The following is an 18,394-nucleotide window of genomic DNA, read 5'->3' as shown; positions in this document are numbered from 1 at the left end:
GCAAATTGCTGCTATAGGAAAGGCTTTAAATGATTTTGTTAGCCTCCTCATTTTAGCTTCAGGGAGGATATGATTCTAGAATAAAATTTTCCTGTTTGCACTTTTTTCATTGGATTTGGCCTCTTTTGATCTTTGGGTTTTTACAATTTCCTGTAGTATAGATTCTGCTGAGTTCTCCAAATCATGAGAAGAAAACAACATTAGGATCTAACTTCATTGTCAACAGCCTTATGGTCATTGCTGGGGGTACTTGAAAACGCTACTTTCTTTACTAAGCTTCTCTCCCTACCCTGTCTGCCAGGATATGGATAAAGTTTTGTAACTCCTTTCTTCATTCTTTTAGGTTTCTAATGTCATATCTGGTAGGGTGAATTCACAATATTCCAACAAGCACCATAATTTTCTACCCTTTCTTTGTGCAAAAATAAATAGACAATATCAACTAGTAGTAATAAATAAATAAACTTATACAACAGAAAAATAAATTAGACACCAAAATTTTTTACTTGGAAAACCCCCGATGCGAAGAGAAAAACCACGAGACTTAGTTCAATTTAAACTTCCACTATCAATAATAATGGGTCACATTTGTCTTTTCTAGAATAATCTCCAGAGACTGCCAAATCCATCAAGAACACATATAACCTTGGATTATACAATCTCTCTTGACAAAACAAAGAAAATTGAAGAAAGTATACCAAAAGCGACGTTATTGTTCACGGACAGTAACATCAATTCCTGAGCTCAAAATCTGATCTCCACCGTTCAAATTTTAGCTACTTAAGTTTCAAACCTCTCCTCTAAATTTCAACTCGATCGGATCACAAATGAAGCTGAATCGACTTATTGGTGAAATTTGGGTAGGGAGATGCTATTTTCTCTCTCATCATTCTCTTTGTTTTTCCCTATTTTTTTTAATTCTTTTTTGTCTCTTTTTGTCATTTCCAATGCAACCAATGTGGTCCCCAAGCATATGAACCACTCTCTCACATTAGGGGGAGCCTAACAATATCCAACATCAAATAGGAGAAAAAACATTTTAACACTTTGAAGCGAATTCTTCTCAGTTATATAAATGCATTTTTAAGCCACTATGAACACTATGTTTGAACGAGAGGTGAGGATAATATTCTACATGATGATAAAAAGCTCATTGGACCTGGAAAAAGTTCATGATCCTAAATGATTTTCATATATAATAAATTTTTGTCAAAAAACTTATTTTGGAAACAAGGTGAGGAATTATTTAAAAAAATAATTATACAAATATGAAAAAAAATTAAAAACAAAGCATTATAAATAAAACCTATTTTTTAAAAATATTTTAAAGCATACTACAGAACCTTTTCTGAAAATGTTTCCAACCAGGTCCTAATATTTTCAACCATGTTCCAATACTTTCAATCATGTTCTTTCATATCCCTTCCAGAGATGAAAATGTTATTCATAAAATCACTCATCAGTTTCACTTCAAAATGCAGAATACCGCAAAACCATTCCTTAGGTTTAGAATGAAGACATTATAAACAACACCTTGAGCCTAAGGAAATGCAGGGTCCAGTCTGCCAATGAATTGACAATATTCTCCAGGCACTTAGGCAATCCCTCTAAATTCTATTCTGTTCAGATCCATTGCCACAGTTCAGCCCCACATCATATAAAGCATTATCACAACAACCAAGCTCAGATACAACTCTTGAAACTCATACGTGATGACTCAAGTGACAGCAGCTTCAGGAGTTGCTGCATCCATCAACTGTGCAGATTGCAGATTCACTAAATGAAAGAATTAAAGAAGTTTTAACATTTGTCTTGTTCTGGAGGACTACCCTACAGACTCTGATCTATTCAGGGCCAACCCTTTGAAGCAAATCCTTGGAGTCCACTTCAATATCATCCTCCTTCATCCTCTTCCGCATCTCGGGTTCTGTTCTGCCAGCAGCTACTTAAGTTTGAAGCAAAAGTTGGTAGGCATTTGAATCAAGACCACTGATGTTCTTTAAGATCTTGCAGAACTTCTCAGCACCCTCCACATCTTTCTCTTCCTCAAAATACTTCAGAAATGCCAGTACTCGTTCTGGGGCTGGCTGCCATTCATTGTTCTTTACTTCAGAAGCAGCTGCTTCCATGTATTTCAGAGCCGTATCAATTTCACGGACCTTCAAGTGGTGAGCCATGAACATGTCCAGTGCAGTATAAAAGGGTCCTGAAGATCTCTTAACAGCCTCATAAAGGATTGATTCAGCATCTTTGATCATATCCCATCCTAGGAAAGCCCTAACGGCAACATTTGCTAACCTCACATCAAAACTGAAGCAACTTGACTTCCATTCCTCAAAACAAATTTTTAAGCCATCCACATCATTAAGGTTAGCAAGAGCCTGAAGCATAATGAAATAGCTCATATTATTAGTTTTTGGAAAAGCTGACTTCAAAGAATTCCATACCCGATTAACCTCACTAAGATTATTAATGCCAGCATAAAGACTAATAAGAAAATGGTAAGCCAGACGGTCATGAAAGCCCATCTCTTCCTCTAGCTTTTTAAGAGCTAACTCCGCTTTCTCAAAAAGCCTAGCATTGACATAAACTGCAGCAAGGTTACTATAAGTTGTCCAACTGAGCTTGTCTTCATTCTCCCTTTTAATCTCCTCTAAAACTCTCTCTGCACCCTCGATATCATTTAAACGTGCATAGCTCTGCATCAAGATATTATAAGTAAAGGTGTCTGGAGAGATGCTCCTCTTCTTCATTTCATCTACTAGGGGAGGAACCATCTCTGGCTTGCCCAATCTCATATGTAGGGACATTAGATTGTTAAACGTCAAAGAAGTAGAAGCAAAGTTCAATTCATCCATCTTCTCAAAGAGAGCCAATGCCTTCTCTTCCATTTTTTCTTTGCAATAGCAGTTTAGAAGAGTTCCATAAGTTAATAGGTTCTTTGCTGATGGTGAGAGGTTGTTGAAGTATTCCTCAGCTGTGGCTAACCCCTTGGTTTTTGATAAAAGATCCAGGCGTACTGCATAGTCAGCATAGGAGAAGAAAATCTTCCTATTCTCCATCCAATCCATTATCTGCATCAAATCGAGAAAAAGATCAAGAACAGTCATTCAAAACAAGAAAGAAAGATTACAAAAATGATTCATTTCCTGTGAACAAAGACACTGGGAGTTAAAGGAGCTAACATAGAAATATTATCAAGAATGTAAATGTTCCATAAAGAATAAGGACAAAAATAATCACACATAGAAGATTGTGATCATTTGCAGGAAAATTTTCTTTATCACCCTTCATCATTGAGGGTTTTTGACATGACTTGAATTCAAGAATGGCAAAATAATCTCTAGTCCATTCTTATAGCAATGTGTACCCACAACACAGGTCTCATTTCTATCTTTCACTTATATAAACTATTATTTAGTCAGAAAATCACAAACTATATACGTATCGGTTCTCCATTTACCATGAAAGGGATCAATGCTTTCTCAGAAGCACTGTTATGGTCAAATGTCAAACAGTTACAAGAACAGATGCGGGCATATATAGAGATCAAATATATTCTACTAAGGGCGTTCGTTTATGTTGGGCTTTGTGGAGCCTAGTTTTGTTTGATCCGGTTTGATGACCCGATCCGAATAATATTGCATGGCTTTTTAATGGGAGATTTATTAAGGCCTGTTGGGCTCGTTTAGCCCATTGTGGAACCACCTTTTGTAATTAGGGTTTTTTAGTGTGGTGGGGTTGCCGTGTTATATATATAGAGAGAATATTGTAGCCGCTAGGTTGTACTCTGTATTCTTCTCTGATAATAGTGATATCCCTGCAACTTCGTGGACGTAGGCAAATTGCCGAACCACGTAAATATTGTCTTGTGCGTGTGATTGTTTTTCTTTGGCGTATGTTTTCTCTAATTTTTGTTTCTCACGGGTTGGGAATTCGATTTAATTCCCTACAACTGGTATCAGAGCCTAGGGTTAGGTTTGAGTGGGAGCAATGGCAGAGGAAGCAGGAAAGGCGTCTGGAATAGAAAAGTTTGATGGCACAGACTTTGCGTATTGGAGGATGCAGATTGAAGATTATCTCTATGAGAGGAAATTGCATCTGCCTTTTTTAGGGACAAAACCTGAGAGTATGAAGGCTGAGGAATGGGCGCTTCTTGACAGACATGTTCTAGGAGTTATTAGGTTAACTTTGTCTAGGTCTGTTGCACACAATGTTGTAAAGGAGAAGACCACAGCAGATCTGATGAAGGCTTTGTCCGGTATGTATGAAAAGCCGTCCGCAAACAATAAGGTGCATCTGATGAAGAAATTGTTCAATTTGAAGATGGCAGAGAATGTATCAGTAGCACAACATCTGAATGAATTTAATACAATCATAAATCAATTGTCGTCTGTAGAAATTGATTTTGATGATGAGATTCGTGCTCTGATCGTCTTGGCTTCTTTGCCAAACAGTTGGGAGGCAATGAGGATGGCAGTAAGCAATTCTACAGGAAAGGAAAAGCTCAAGTACAATGATATACGAGATTTAATTCTGGCTGAGGAGATTCGCCGAAGAGATGCAGGTGAAACCTCAGGATCTGGTTCTGCCCTAAACCTTGAGACAAGAGGCAGAGGTAATAACAGAAATTCAAATCAGGGTAGATCAAATTCCAGAAATTCTAATCGAAACAGAAGCAAATCTAGATCAGGCCAATAAGTACAATACTGGAATTGTGGGAAAACAGATCACTTTAAAAGGCAATGCAAAAGCCCTAAGAAGAAAAATGAAGATGATTCTGCTAATGCTGTAACAGAAGAGGTACAGGATGCATTACTTCTTGCAGTAGACAGTCCACTTGATGATTGGGTTTTAGATTCAGGAGCTTTGTTTCATACCACTCCACATCGAGAAATCATACAGAATTATGTTGCAAGTGATTTTGGTAAGGTGTATTTGGCTGATGGTTCAGCCTTGGATGTTGTGGGTCTGAGAGATGTTCGGATATCGTTGCCCAATGGGTCTGTTTGGTTACTGGAGAAGGTTCGACATATTCCTGACCTGAGGAGGAATCTGATTTCTGTTGGACAACTTGATGATGAAGGACATGCAATACTATTTGTTGGTGGTACTTGGAAGGTTACAAAGGGAGCTAGGGTACTGGCTCGTGGAAAGAAGACTGGCACTCTGTATATGACCTCATGTCCAAGAGACACAATTGCAGTTGTTGATGCAAGTACTGATACAAGCCTATGGCACCGCAAACTTGGTCACATGAGTGAGAAAGGGATGAAGATGTTGCTGTCAAAAGGAAAACTACCAGAATTGAAGTCCATTGATTTTGATATGTGTGAAAGTTGCATCTTAGGAAAGCAAAAAAAGGTGAGCTTCTTGAAAACTAGCAGGACACCGAAGGCTGAAAAATTGGAACTAGTACACACTGATTTGTGGGGGCCTTCTCCGGTTGCATCCCTAAGAAGTTCAAGGTACTACATCACTTTTATTGATGACTCAAGTAGAAAGGTATGAGTTTATTTTCTGAAAAAAAAATATGATGTATTTGAAACTTTTAAGAAGTGGAAGACCATGGTTGAGATAAAAACAGGTTTGAAAGTAAAATGTTTGAGGTCAGATAATGGAGGAGAGTACATAGATGGAGGGTTAAGTGAGTATTGTGCTGCACAGGGAATTAGGATGGAGAAGACCATTCCTAGGACACCACAACAGAATGGTGTGGCTGAGCGCATGAACAGAACTCTCAATGAGCGTGCTAGAAGTATGAGGTTGCATGCTGGACTACCAAAAACTTTTTGGGCTGATGCTGTTAGCACTGCAGCTTACCTGATAAACCGAGGACCATCAGTTCCCATGGAGTTCAGACTTCCTGAGGAGGTTTGAAGCAATAAAGAGGTGAAGTTTTCACATTTAAAAGTTTTTGGTTGTATTTCTTATGTTCATATTGATTCTGATGCTCGTAGTAAACTTGATGCAAAGTCAAAAATATGTTTTTTCATTGGTTATGATGATGAGAAATTTGGCTATAGGTTTTGGGATGAACAAAACAGGAAAATCATCAGAAGTAGAAATGTGATATTTAATGAACAGGTTATGTACAAGGACAGGTCATCTGTAATGTCAGATGTTACAGAGATAGATCAAAAGAAATCTGAGTTTGTCAACTTAGATGAATTGACTGAAAGTACTGTCCAAAAAGGGGGTGAAGAAGATAAGGAGAATGTAAATTCACAGGTAGATCTGAGTACACCTATAGTTGAAGTTCGCAGATCTTCTAGGAACATTAGACCTCCGCAGCGTTATTCACTTGTTTTAAATTATCTCCTGTTGACTGATGGTGGTGAGTCAGAGTGTTATGATGAAGCCTTGCAAGATGAGAATTCAAGCAAGTGGGAGTTAGCCATGAAGGATGAGATGGATTCCCTGTTGGGGAATCAGACATGGGAACTGACTGAATTGCCAGTAGGAAAAAAGGCTTTGCACAACAAGTGGGTATACAGAATAAAGAATGAGCATGATGGTAGCAAACGTTACAAGGCCAGATTAGTTGTTAAAGGGTTCCAGCAGAAGGAGGGCATTGACTACACAGAGATATTTTCTCCAATTGTGAAGATGTCAACAATTAGACTTGTACTTAGAATGGTGGCTGCAGAAAACTTACATCTTGAGCAGTTAGATGTGAAGACAGCATTCCTTCATGGTGACTTGGAGGAAGACCTTTACATGATTCAGCCAGAAGGGTTCATTGTTCAGGGACAAGAGAATCTAGTCTGCAAACTGAGAAAGAGCTTGTATGGCCTTAAACAAGCTCCTAGACAGTGGTACAAGAAGTTTGATAATTTTATGCATAGAATTGGGTTCAAGAGATGTGAAGCTGATCATTGTTGCTATGTTAAGTCCTTTGACAATTCTTACATCATATTACTGTTGTATGTGGATGATATGCTTATTGTAGGGTCTGACATTGAGAAGATTAATAATCTGAAGAAGCAATTGTCCAAACAGTTTGCAATGAAGGATTTGGGAGCTGCAAAGCAAATCCTTGGTATGAGAATCATTAGAGACAAGGCTAATGGTACATTGAAGCTTTCACAGTTAGAGTATGTGAAAAAAGTTCTCAGCAGGTTCAACATGAATGAAGCTAAACCAGTGAGCACACCCTTGGGTAGTCATTTCAAATTAAGCAAAGAACAGTCACCAAAGACAGAAGAAGAAAGGGACCATATGAGCAAGGTGCCCTATGCCTCAGCTATTGGCAGCTTGATGTATGCTATGGTGTGTACAAGGCCAGACATTGCACATGCAGTGGGAGTTGTGAGCAGATTCATGAGTAGGCCCGGAAAACAGCATTGGGAGGCAGTCAAGTGGATTTTAAGATATCTGAAGGGTTCATTAGATACATGTCTTTGCTTCACAGGTGCAAGTTTGAAATTGCAGGGTTATGTAGATGCTGATTTTGCTGGTGATATTGATAGTAGAAAGAGTACTACTGGGTTTGTTTTTACTCTAGGTGGTACAGCTATATCATGGGCTTCAAATCTACAGAAGATTGTTACTTTGTCTACTACAGAAGCTGAGTATGTTGCAGCAACTGAAGCTGGAAAGGAGATGATTTGGCTACATGGTTTCTTAGATGAATTGGGTAAGAAGCAGGAGATGGGCATTCTACACAATAACAGTCAGAGTGCAATTTTTCTTGCCAAAAATTCGGCTTTTCATTCAAAGTCGAAGCATATACAAACAAAATACCACTTTATCATTTATCTTGTTGAAGATAAACTGGTAATACTTGAGAAGATTTGTGGATCTAAGAACCCGGCAGACATGTTGACTAAGGGTGTCACTATTGAGAAGTTGAAGCTGTGCGCAGCTTCAATTGGTCTTCTAGCTTGAGGACAGGAGGATGAGTTGTAGGGATGAGGGATTGTTTTTTGGAGGATAACGGTTTGATGTTGGTGATTGGACTAGTCTCCAAGTGGGAGATTTGTTGGGCTTTGTGGAGCCTAGTTTTGTTTGATCCGGTTTGACGACCCGATCCGAATAATATTGCATGGCTTTTTAATGGGAGATTTATTAAGGTCTGTTGGGCTCGTTTAGCCCATTGTGGAACCACCTTTTGTAATTAGGGTTTTTTAGTGTAGTGGGGTTGTCGTGTTATATATATATAGAGAATATTGTAGCCGCTAGGTTGTACTCTATATTCTTCCCTGATAATATTGATATCCCTGCAACTCCGTGGACGTAAGCAAATTGCCGAACCACGTAAATACTGTCTTGTGCGTGTGATTGTTTTTCTTTGGCGTGTGTTTTCTCTAATTTTTGTTTCTCACGGGTTGGGAATTCGGTTTAATTCCCTACAGTTTACCCAAAAAAAATTTCTTATTCTAACCTGATTCACAATGATATTCAGACACCAAATAAAATTCAATGATAGTGTTAAATTTCAGTATATGTAAATTGTCCAACTTATGTAAAGATTTAGCAACCAAGTAAGAAAATTTTACACATATTTCAATCCAAATCGATCATCATTCACGAAATACTGTGATACATGCAAACAAGATGTTCCAAAGCCAATCACCCTCTGTTTGGTTTCCGAGGAAAAGAATGACGAAAAAGATAAGAAAACCTTGGAAATTTGCCATTTTTGGGTTAGCAGTTTGATTACCGAGAAAGGGAATGAAAATAAAAGAAACAAGAAGATTCAAAATTTATCAATTATTTCATTTGCTCACGTTTCCTCGGCAACCAAATTAGAGAAAATGCATATAGAGACGACCTCAAGTGCATGCTGGAACTGACGGTACTTCCGCAGCTGCTTGATGCAACTTGAGAGCTCATGCTTTGCAATTAATTTTCCCTCCTTGATGTGCTCGTTTAACGTATCTGCCACACTCCCGCCGGTGGCTCCCAAAGCTGACAACCGATGATAGAGCCGCGGTTGTCTTACACTTCGGCTCGCCGCCTGCACCGCCACCTCCTCCGGCTCCGTCGCCGCTGCCGCAGTACAGAGCCTTCTCGCGAGCCCAGCTCCGGCGGAGATCAAACGGTTAGGGTTCCTTGCCATCATCTCTCTCAGTCCTTGCTCAATTGGGTTTCCTTAGGGTTTAATGGTGGATGCAGCGCAGACTATGTTTGCTCCTCAGCGAAACGCACCGTTTTACACTCTCTCTCCCTCGAAACACACCGTTTTGAAGCAAACTAAAAAATTTCTAAAATACATCATTTTTTTTTTCACTTTCCGTCATAAAATTGAACAAAAGTTAATTTAAAATAAAAAAATTAAAACTAATGAAAAAATAAAATATCCATTTCCCTTTAAAATAAAATTATTAAAAAAAATAAGATTAACTGCTTAGTAAGAAATAAAAAAAAAAATTAAGCTTTAAAGGTTGTTTAGAAAAATAAAATTAAGACAATGAACTCATAAAAAATACAAAAGATAAGTGAGGATATAAGAAGAATATAAGAGTAAAGAATTACCACATTATATTTTAATAGATTTTTTAACTATAATGTTATGTTTGGTTCCGAGTAAATATGAGGGAAAGAAAATAGAGAGAAAAAAATGGAAAGAAAGAAAAAGTGAAAATATATATATATATATATATATATATATATATATATATATATATATATATATATATATATATATATATATATATATATATATATATATTAAAATCAATAAATTATTTTATGTGCTATTTTAAATTTATTTCACTTATTTTTCATCTTTTATATATAAGCTAAATAATTTAAAAATGTATAAATTTTAATTATATTTTATTTATTTTTTATATTCTCTATATTGAAACTAAATATGAGAAAATAATTTTTTTTAACAATTTTTTTTTCTTTCCTTAGTACTTTCCGAGAACAAAATATAGCCTAAGAGTTTAGATTCTCCTTTTTCTTAAAAATAAAATAAAAAATCAACCAAAAAAGTTAGATGTAAAGAAGATATAGAAGTAAAAAAAAAAGGATAAATATTGAGAAAATGACAGATTTATAGCATGAAATGAATATTTTATTTTATTTTATAGTTTGAATCATTTTTATTAATTTTTTTATAATATTAACTAAGTTTTTATTCATAAAAAAAAAAAATGATGATGTTTTTTCATCATATAAACTTAAATGGTTTATGATTATAATACTAGACGTCAAATTATTATGGGCCAATTAAGGACCAGGAACAATTTTTCCGATCGAGGTAAGGTGATGTCTATACTACCTATAAAAGTATGTGGTGTTTTACATATTTTTATTTCCAAAAATACTCTTATTAATATTAATAATCAACTTAAATGAAAATTTAATCTTTTCATCTTCAATTTCTATTCCATCAATCGTTTCATTAGGACTTTAATTTAAGATTTTAATTACTTAATGTAACGAAAATCTATAATGTTGATAACTTGATTCTGATTTCATAATCAGATTGAAACTGCCCTCACAAACCTATAAAAATAATTGGAAATACTCAAAATAATGAAAATTTAATCTTTAACTTGATTTTCATTTCATATTCGGATTGAAACTACTCTCACAAATGGAAATACTCCTAAAACTGCTCACAATATAATTGAAAAATTAATCTTTTCATTTGCCTCCAGTTTTTGCTCAACCATTTCAATAGGGATTTAATTACTTATTGTAACTTAATGTAATGGAAATATGTATGTTCATAACAATTTTGGTTTCATATTCATATTCCATCTTGAAACTGCCTCAAGGAACTATGAGGGAAGAGTATGTTTTTTCATCTAAACTCAACAGACTAGAATGGTTTCAAACATTGTCAAAGGCCAATGAAGCAGGCTAATGATCTTAAACATCAGAGGTCTACTAATCTTAAACATTGGAGGTCAATGAGGTCTCAACATAGATGGTAACATCATCTATTGAAACATAGTCTTTCCATTGGTTTTTAGGTACCTCATCCTCCGTCTCGTTTGACGAAGCATCGTCCATGATCCATCAATCTGATGTTTATTAATCTCAACCATGGAGTCTGGTTTATTTACAATATTTATGGAGAAGAGTCTAGTTTATTTACAATGTTTATGAAGAGAAGTTTGGTTTTGGTAGGAGAAAAGTCCTAGAGTATGAAGAACAATTAAGGTCCATTTGGAACTTTCCTACAAATTAGTTTTTTTTTTCAATAACAAATTTGAAGTTTTTTAAATTATATTTGAGTGTGTTTTGAGAAAATAAGTAAAGTTTATTTAGTAAATACAATAAAATCTATTTAATTATTATATTTATAATTAATATTTTTCTTCAAGAAAAGGAAAAGAAGACAAAATTTGGAGTGTTATGTTGTCTGTTCCATTTGTCTTCAAAGAAGGTAGTCCGAGTAAGTCAAATGGTTGGTAGAGAAAATGAAAGGGAAAAAAAAAAACAAAAAGAAATTTTGGGATTATTTTTGTATTACTTATTTATTTGTTTGTTTTCAACGAAAAAATAATAATCAAAAGATCCAAATGGTTGAATTATGTTCTGTTTTGGTGTAGAACCTATAAAGATAAGTAGTCCTTCAATTAATACTGAAGTTGCATTGGAACAAGTTCTAGAAAGATGTTGTCTGCTTTGCAAGGAAAGCATGATTTTTGTACATCCAACATAAAACAATTGAGGTATTTGTATTAACTTTTTTTGTGTATTACTATTTCCTCTTTTCTTTAATGGTTAACATGCTTCAACCATTATTATGTCTTATTTCCCTTATATTCATAACCTTTAAATTGCATAATCAGCAAGCAAACAAAATATTAAGATTTGGATATAAGATTTATCAAAATGATGAAAAATTTTCTATTGAGATTTGATTTCTTTTGATTTTTTTTAAAATATTTATAGAACAAAACTTATTTTTCAATTATATTTATTTGCTTTTTATTAAATAATTTGATATATTATATATTTTTCTTTGATATTAAATTATTTAATTTAATCTGGATGATATTTTCTATTTTCAAAAATATAATGACTTTTAAAATCAAATTAAAAACAAAAAATAACAATATAAAATATATAGTGGTTTTTTAAAAACAAATTAAAAATATAATTTTTAACAAAATAATATAAGTCAATAAATTTTCTATAAGAGTTTTTAATTTCAATATGATTTTTTTTTTTTTTTACAAGAAAACTTATGTAGATGAGAAATTAATTTTTTTTTATTTACTCATTACTTTGTTCAATTGCCTCCTCATAATTTGCGGACCACCCTTTATTTTTAAGTGTGGGGGGGGGGGGGGGGGGGGGGAATGCCAATAACCGTTTAATGCTATATTAATAATTAAAATGTAATATTGATGCCTCCTATATACATGATGTCTTGTCTTTCTAAATCTTCATATCTTATATATAATCCAAGGTTCAGCAATCATATTGCTCTTGGAAGTGTAGGCCGAAACAATAAGGACAACAAAGATGAAATAGGTGATGAAGAGTGGACCTTTAGGGATTGAATCTTGTAAAAGGTAAAGGGTGTGATTGACAGCATAATGGAGAAGATGAAGGTCCTTATTATTGTTGTCAATATAACACAAATGTTAGACCAACAAGTCTTGATTCCTCTATATCAAATGTTTTATTTATATCTACTTAATTTGAACTATGCTCTTATGAAATATAAGTGTGCCTTCAAATTTTCTATGCAATTCATTCATCAAGAGATGTATCGGCTCTTGAACACAAGGCCTGATACATTTGTTTAATGTTTTTGCATTTCTAATATTTCTATGGGTTGTTATGCTTTGTCTTTCTATTAATCCAATTTTATAACTTTTACTTATAGGTTTTCCCATTTCACAATTGTATTATAATGTATTTTTTTGCATTGTCTTTGTTACATGCATTTTGTGAATCTTTATATAATGTCTTACTTTTAATTCAGGTACGATCTTTCGTCATCTTCGTATAATATATATTGTTCTTTAATTGTATTTCCATGTAATAAAATGTGTTATATTGTTACTTGATTTTGCAATTGTAAACTCGGTGATAGACATCTATATATATATATATATATATTGTTATTTTGTAGATTTTAAGATTTTAATATAACAAAACTATTTGTTTGATAGAATTGATTTTTGTTTTGTTTTCAATAATAAGAAATTGAAGGAAATACAAAAATGAGAGAATTTTGTGGCTTTTGTTCTTGATTATAGATAACCTAATACACATTGAGTATATTATTAAGAGCGGCTTGCCTAATTTCATTTCGTATGGAAATTTAATTTAAACTTTTCATATCAAAATTTCAATATTTTCAAAATGAAAAAGAGTAATTGACTATGCCTTATTAAATATGAGATTTTTTTTCCCTTTTAATAGACACAAATTATGCATTAAAAGGTTCTCAAACATGAGATATAAGTTTTTAATCTTGAACCAAGATTGTTGAATGGAGTTTCCAAATCTCCAATACTCAATTTATTCATTGAAATTGAAAAATGGGTATCTAAAGAAAGTATTCAAAGTCTTTAAAAATGGGCGGTAGGAAGAAATACGATGAATACTAATATGTTAAATAACGTTATCATCCATAAAATAAAACAAAATTTTTGTATGCTTCTTATTCAAATTCTAACAAAATGGAAATTATAAGAATATTAGTTTTACATTATAAGTGTCCTAATTTTATATTTTAACATATAATTATAGATTATATAACTATTGTAAAGTATATAAATTTTTTAATAATAATTTGAACAATTCTTATATATATATATATATATATATATATAAATTTTTTGGTCATTCTTATAAAATAAGAAATCCCTTGTTTAAGTCAATATATTATATCATATTCCATATTTGGTTGGTAATAAAATAGATAGGATAAGTGATAAGATATATTATCCACATTTTTTTCTTTCATCTCTTTTACATGAGATATGTTAATCCTATACTAAGATATGAGATATACATATCTCATGTATCAAAATTTATTTTTCAACAATTTTATTTTTTATTTTTTAATATAATCATTTTATAAAATAATTTTTTTTATAAATTAAATTTATGATTAAAAAATATTTATAAAATAATATTAATATATGATATATATAAATTATTTTTATATATTAATTAAATAATATAATATAAAAAATTTTATTTGTAAAATTCACATATTTCAATCATGAATATTGTTAAACATAGCAAAAATTCCATCTTTTCAAATAGAAAATATTTGAATGTGATACAATTTTTATTTTAAACATAGAAAATAATATATATTTCATAATATTTTTTTATTCATTTTAAAAATTAAATATAAATATCAAAATGACATAAAATACCTTAAAATACCATATCCATAAGACAAATGTATCCAAGGATATCTATCCTATTGAAAATCATGTCCTAAAATATACATATTTTATCATATCTTATCTCATCAACCAAACACAACCTAAACCTTAAACTTCAAACCCTAAACCCCAAACTCCAAACCTTAACCTTAAACCTAAAAACCCTAAACCTTAAACACTAAACCCTAAATGCTAAATCCCAAACCCCAAACCCTAAATCCTAAACCCTAAACTCTAAACTCCAAACCCTAAACACTAAACCTTAAACCCTAACCCTAAATCCTAAAACCCCTAGCCTTAAACCCTAAACCCTAAACAGTAACCCTAAACCTTAAACCCTAAACCCCAACCTTAAACCCTAAACACTAAACCCTAAATTCCAAACCCTAAACCTTAAACCCCAAACCCTAAACCCTAAACTCTAAACCCAAAAACCCTAAACCTTAAACCCTAACCCTAAACCATAAACGCTAAACCCTAAACCCTAAACAATAACCATGAACCCTAAACAGTAACCCTGAACCCTAAATACTAAACACTAAACTCTAAACCCTAAAACCCAAAACCCTAAACCCTAAAACACTAAAACCTTAAAACCCTAAACCTTAAACTCTAAAACGCTAAAACCCTAAAACCTTAAAATCCTAAACCCTAAACTCCAAACCCTAAACCCTAAAACCCCAAACCCCAAACCCTAAACCCTAAATTCTAAACCCTAAATCCTAAGCCCCAAATCTTAAACCCTAAACCCCAAACCCCAAAACTTAAACCCTAAACCCTAAAACCCTAAACCTTAAACCCCATACCCTAAACCCTAAAACCCTAAACCTTAATCCCCTAACCCTAAACCCAAAATCCCAAAATCCCAAATCCCAAACTCCTTACACCCTAAACCCCTTAAAAACCTTAAACCCTAAATCTTAAAAACTCTCACTAGATATTTAGCTAAATGCTACGTCAAGAGGGAGAGAGTTTATCTCTACAAATTTTGGTGAGGATACTTTGGTACATTAGTGGAAAATACAAAAGATTTTGAGTAACAATAGAGTAGACACTGTATTAATCAAAGATACAAAGCTGTGAATATAAGTCATTCAAAGTTGAACCAATGGCAAATGAGGAGGCTAGACACAATTAACAACAATCATACTATTGGTATTGAGCTCCAAAAAACAAGATATGATGTAACAAAGTTAGACTTAATTATCCACTTGGTATATTGACATTGATTTGTGCATTCAACCCATATGTCTTACATTGTACATGACTTAGGTGCATTAGAAGTTGCATAGAAGATGAAAGTCATGGGTTCTTCGTAAGTAGATAAGTTGTTGAGAAAATAAAGGCTAATCTTAATAAGGAAAACACCTAAGAGGATGAGTGAATTGGGTTTTTAATTTTTTTTTTCAAACACTCCCATAGTGTGATAGGCGGTGTGTACAAGGCTCGGGAACAAATTCACCGCCATATGGCTGACCGGTGATTACTAGCGATTCTGGCTTCATGGAGGCGAGTTGTAGTCTGCAATCCGAACTGAGGACGGGTTTTTGGAGTTAGCTCACCCTCGCGGGATTGCGACCCTTTGTCCCGGCCATTGTAGCACGTGTGTCGTCCAGGGCATAAGGGGCATGATGACTTGACGTCATCCTCACCTTCCTCCGGCTTATCACCGACAGTCTGCTCAGGGTTCCAAACTCAACGGTGGCAACTAAACACGAGGGTTGCGCTCATTGCGGGACTTAACCCAACACCTTACGACATGAGCTGACGACAGCCATGCACCACCTGTGTCCGCGTTCCCGAAGGCACCCCTTTCTTTCAAGAGGATTCGAGGCATGTCAATCCCTGGTAAAGTTCTTCGCTTTGCATCGAATTAAACCACATACTCCACCGCTTGTGCGGGCCCCTGTCAATTCCTTTGAGTTTCATTCTTGAGAACGTACTCCCCAGGCGGGATACTTAACGCATTAGCTACAACACTGCACAGGTCGATACGCACAGCGCCTAATAACAAATTCAAGCAAAGGAAACACAAATATAAATAAATAAAATTAGAGAAAGCAAATTCAGATTTTATAGTGGTTCGACACCTCTTGCCTACGTCCACTTTCCTCAAGCTCGTAGTCTAATAAGGGTTTCAGTATACTTGAAGCTTCAACCAAACTTCTAACACATTTACACTTGGATTCCGGCTTCAATGGGCTCTTACACAATTTCTTCAAGTCTCTACTCACTTGAAGCTTCTACCACCCAAATAAAAAATTTAAATCTCTCAACCTAACTTAACAAGGGCTCAAATACAACTCAAATGCTAGGATGAATAACAATGGTGCACTAAGGAATATGCAAGTGGATGTTTAATGCACCAAAGAAAGAATAAGAGATTTTGAGGCAAAAAAAATAGGTAGACAAATAAATGCAGGTTTCTCTTAATCGTAAATGAAGTGGAACTCTCAATTTATAGGTTTCTAACATCAAGAGCCAAAATGCCAAAAAAATAGCCTCGATTAGTTGAGCTGGTGGCCTAGATGGAGGGAAATGTTTGTTGTTATAATGTAAACAAAGGGTTGTCATCTTTCCATATTGCTACCCAAGAGTGGAAGTTGTTGTCTAATGAAAGCCCCTCGAACAATTACTTGGATTTTATTGAAATGAAGTTTTACTTTGTTGCATATGGTGGGCATTTGCATCTAGTGAATATAAAAGAAAAAAAGATGGTTTGTAATGATTTCCTTTCTACCAAGTAAATTAATGTCTTTGTGTATAAAGATAATCACTTTAGATCCCGTTTGACATTGCTTTTAGTGGAAGTGTTTTCTTTTACAACACTTCTGTGAAAAACGTTTTTATGAGAATCTAGAAAATGATTCTAATAGTGTTTTTGATAATATATTGCATAAGTACAAAAATGATTTTAATAATAATAAATTACTAAAAAGAACATTTATTACAAAAAGAAAATATTATAATAAACCAAAAAGTTTTATTACAAAAAAATATATAAACATTTTATATTGTTAAAAATTATTTTTATGAAAGAAAAATGAAGAGTGTGTTTGATAGTTATTCTAAAAAACGTTTCTAGCATTTCTAACACTTGAATGATAAAATTTTTCAAATATTAGAAATATTAAAAACACTTCCTATAATTACTACCAAACGGGCTCGAAAGAGGAAAAGGAGAGTGAGAAGGAAACGAAGAGTGAAAGAGAAACGGATGATAGCGATAAAGGGTATTTTAGAAATATATGAAAAATCTTGAAGTGTTTTTCTAAAGAAACACCTCCAAGTACTTCTCTAAAAAACACTTCAAGTGTGTTAGGAATTTGAGGCTAATCCAAACTATGGTAATCATCCTAGAGGGGAGGGGGATAAATAGGGTGATGGTCTCTTTTTCACAAATTTAAACTATGCAAAAATAAGAGACAATTATATGCAAATATATAATAAACAAAATAAACACAATTGCATATAATTTAAAAGAGTTAGGGAAGAGAGAGTGCAAACACGAGAGTTTATAGTGGTTCGACACTTTCTTGCCTACGTCCACTCTCCTCAATCTCCTAACCGAGTGAGGGTTCCACTTATCTTGAAGCTTCAACCAAGCTTCTAATCTCTTTACAATTGGATTATGATTCCAATTCACCCTCTTGGACTTTTGGCTCCAAGCACCCTTTACACTTCTTCAAGAGATATCCCTCTCTTGAACAACCTCTCAAGTGATACCTCTCACTTGAGAAAATTCCTCACAAAGATATACAAATAATGATCTCACAAAAATCCTAGTAATAGAACTTTAGGCTCAAAGATACAAGAAAAACTAGGATTGAATGATGCACTAAAAATATGCAAGTTATGAAACAATGGTGCACTTAAAAACACTCTTCCAAGGCTCAAATATAATCAAGAATGATTTGAGAAGGTTAAGCTTATGAAACAATGAAGATTGAAGCCTTTTTATAGAAGAAAAAAAGTCAAACTAGCCGTTGGGGGTTCGATCGATCGAGCTAGGGGTCGACCGGTTGACTAGTAGTTAGGAAAAGTGACGGTTGGACCTCAACCAGACC

The 18,394-nt window shown here is 33.9% G+C and overlaps 1 protein-coding gene across 1 annotated transcript; it reads right to left on the bottom strand.

Moving 5' to 3' along the window:
• Positions 1 to 1,428: 1,428 nt before the first annotated feature.
• Positions 1,429 to 9,172, bottom strand: LOC100243538 (pentatricopeptide repeat-containing protein At1g02370, mitochondrial). The gene is made up of 2 exons (XM_003632363.4): positions 8,777 to 9,172; positions 1,429 to 3,074 (listed from the first exon to the last, which is right to left on the bottom strand). Exons 1-2 carry the CDS (start codon positions 9,065 to 9,067, stop codon positions 1,947 to 1,949), a joined length of 1,419 nt encoding a protein of 472 aa, XP_003632411.2. The 5' UTR covers positions 9,068 to 9,172; the 3' UTR covers positions 1,429 to 1,946.
• Between the last annotated feature and the right edge of the window lie 9,222 nt (positions 9,173 to 18,394).

Source organism: Vitis vinifera, chromosome 7 (genome assembly GCF_030704535.1).
Source record: "Vitis vinifera cultivar Pinot Noir 40024 chromosome 7, ASM3070453v1".
NCBI classification, from domain to species: domain Eukaryota; kingdom Viridiplantae; phylum Streptophyta; class Magnoliopsida; order Vitales; family Vitaceae; genus Vitis; species Vitis vinifera.
Note: the sequence above shows the minus strand (reverse complement) of the source record. Positions and strands in the feature narration are given on the sequence as shown.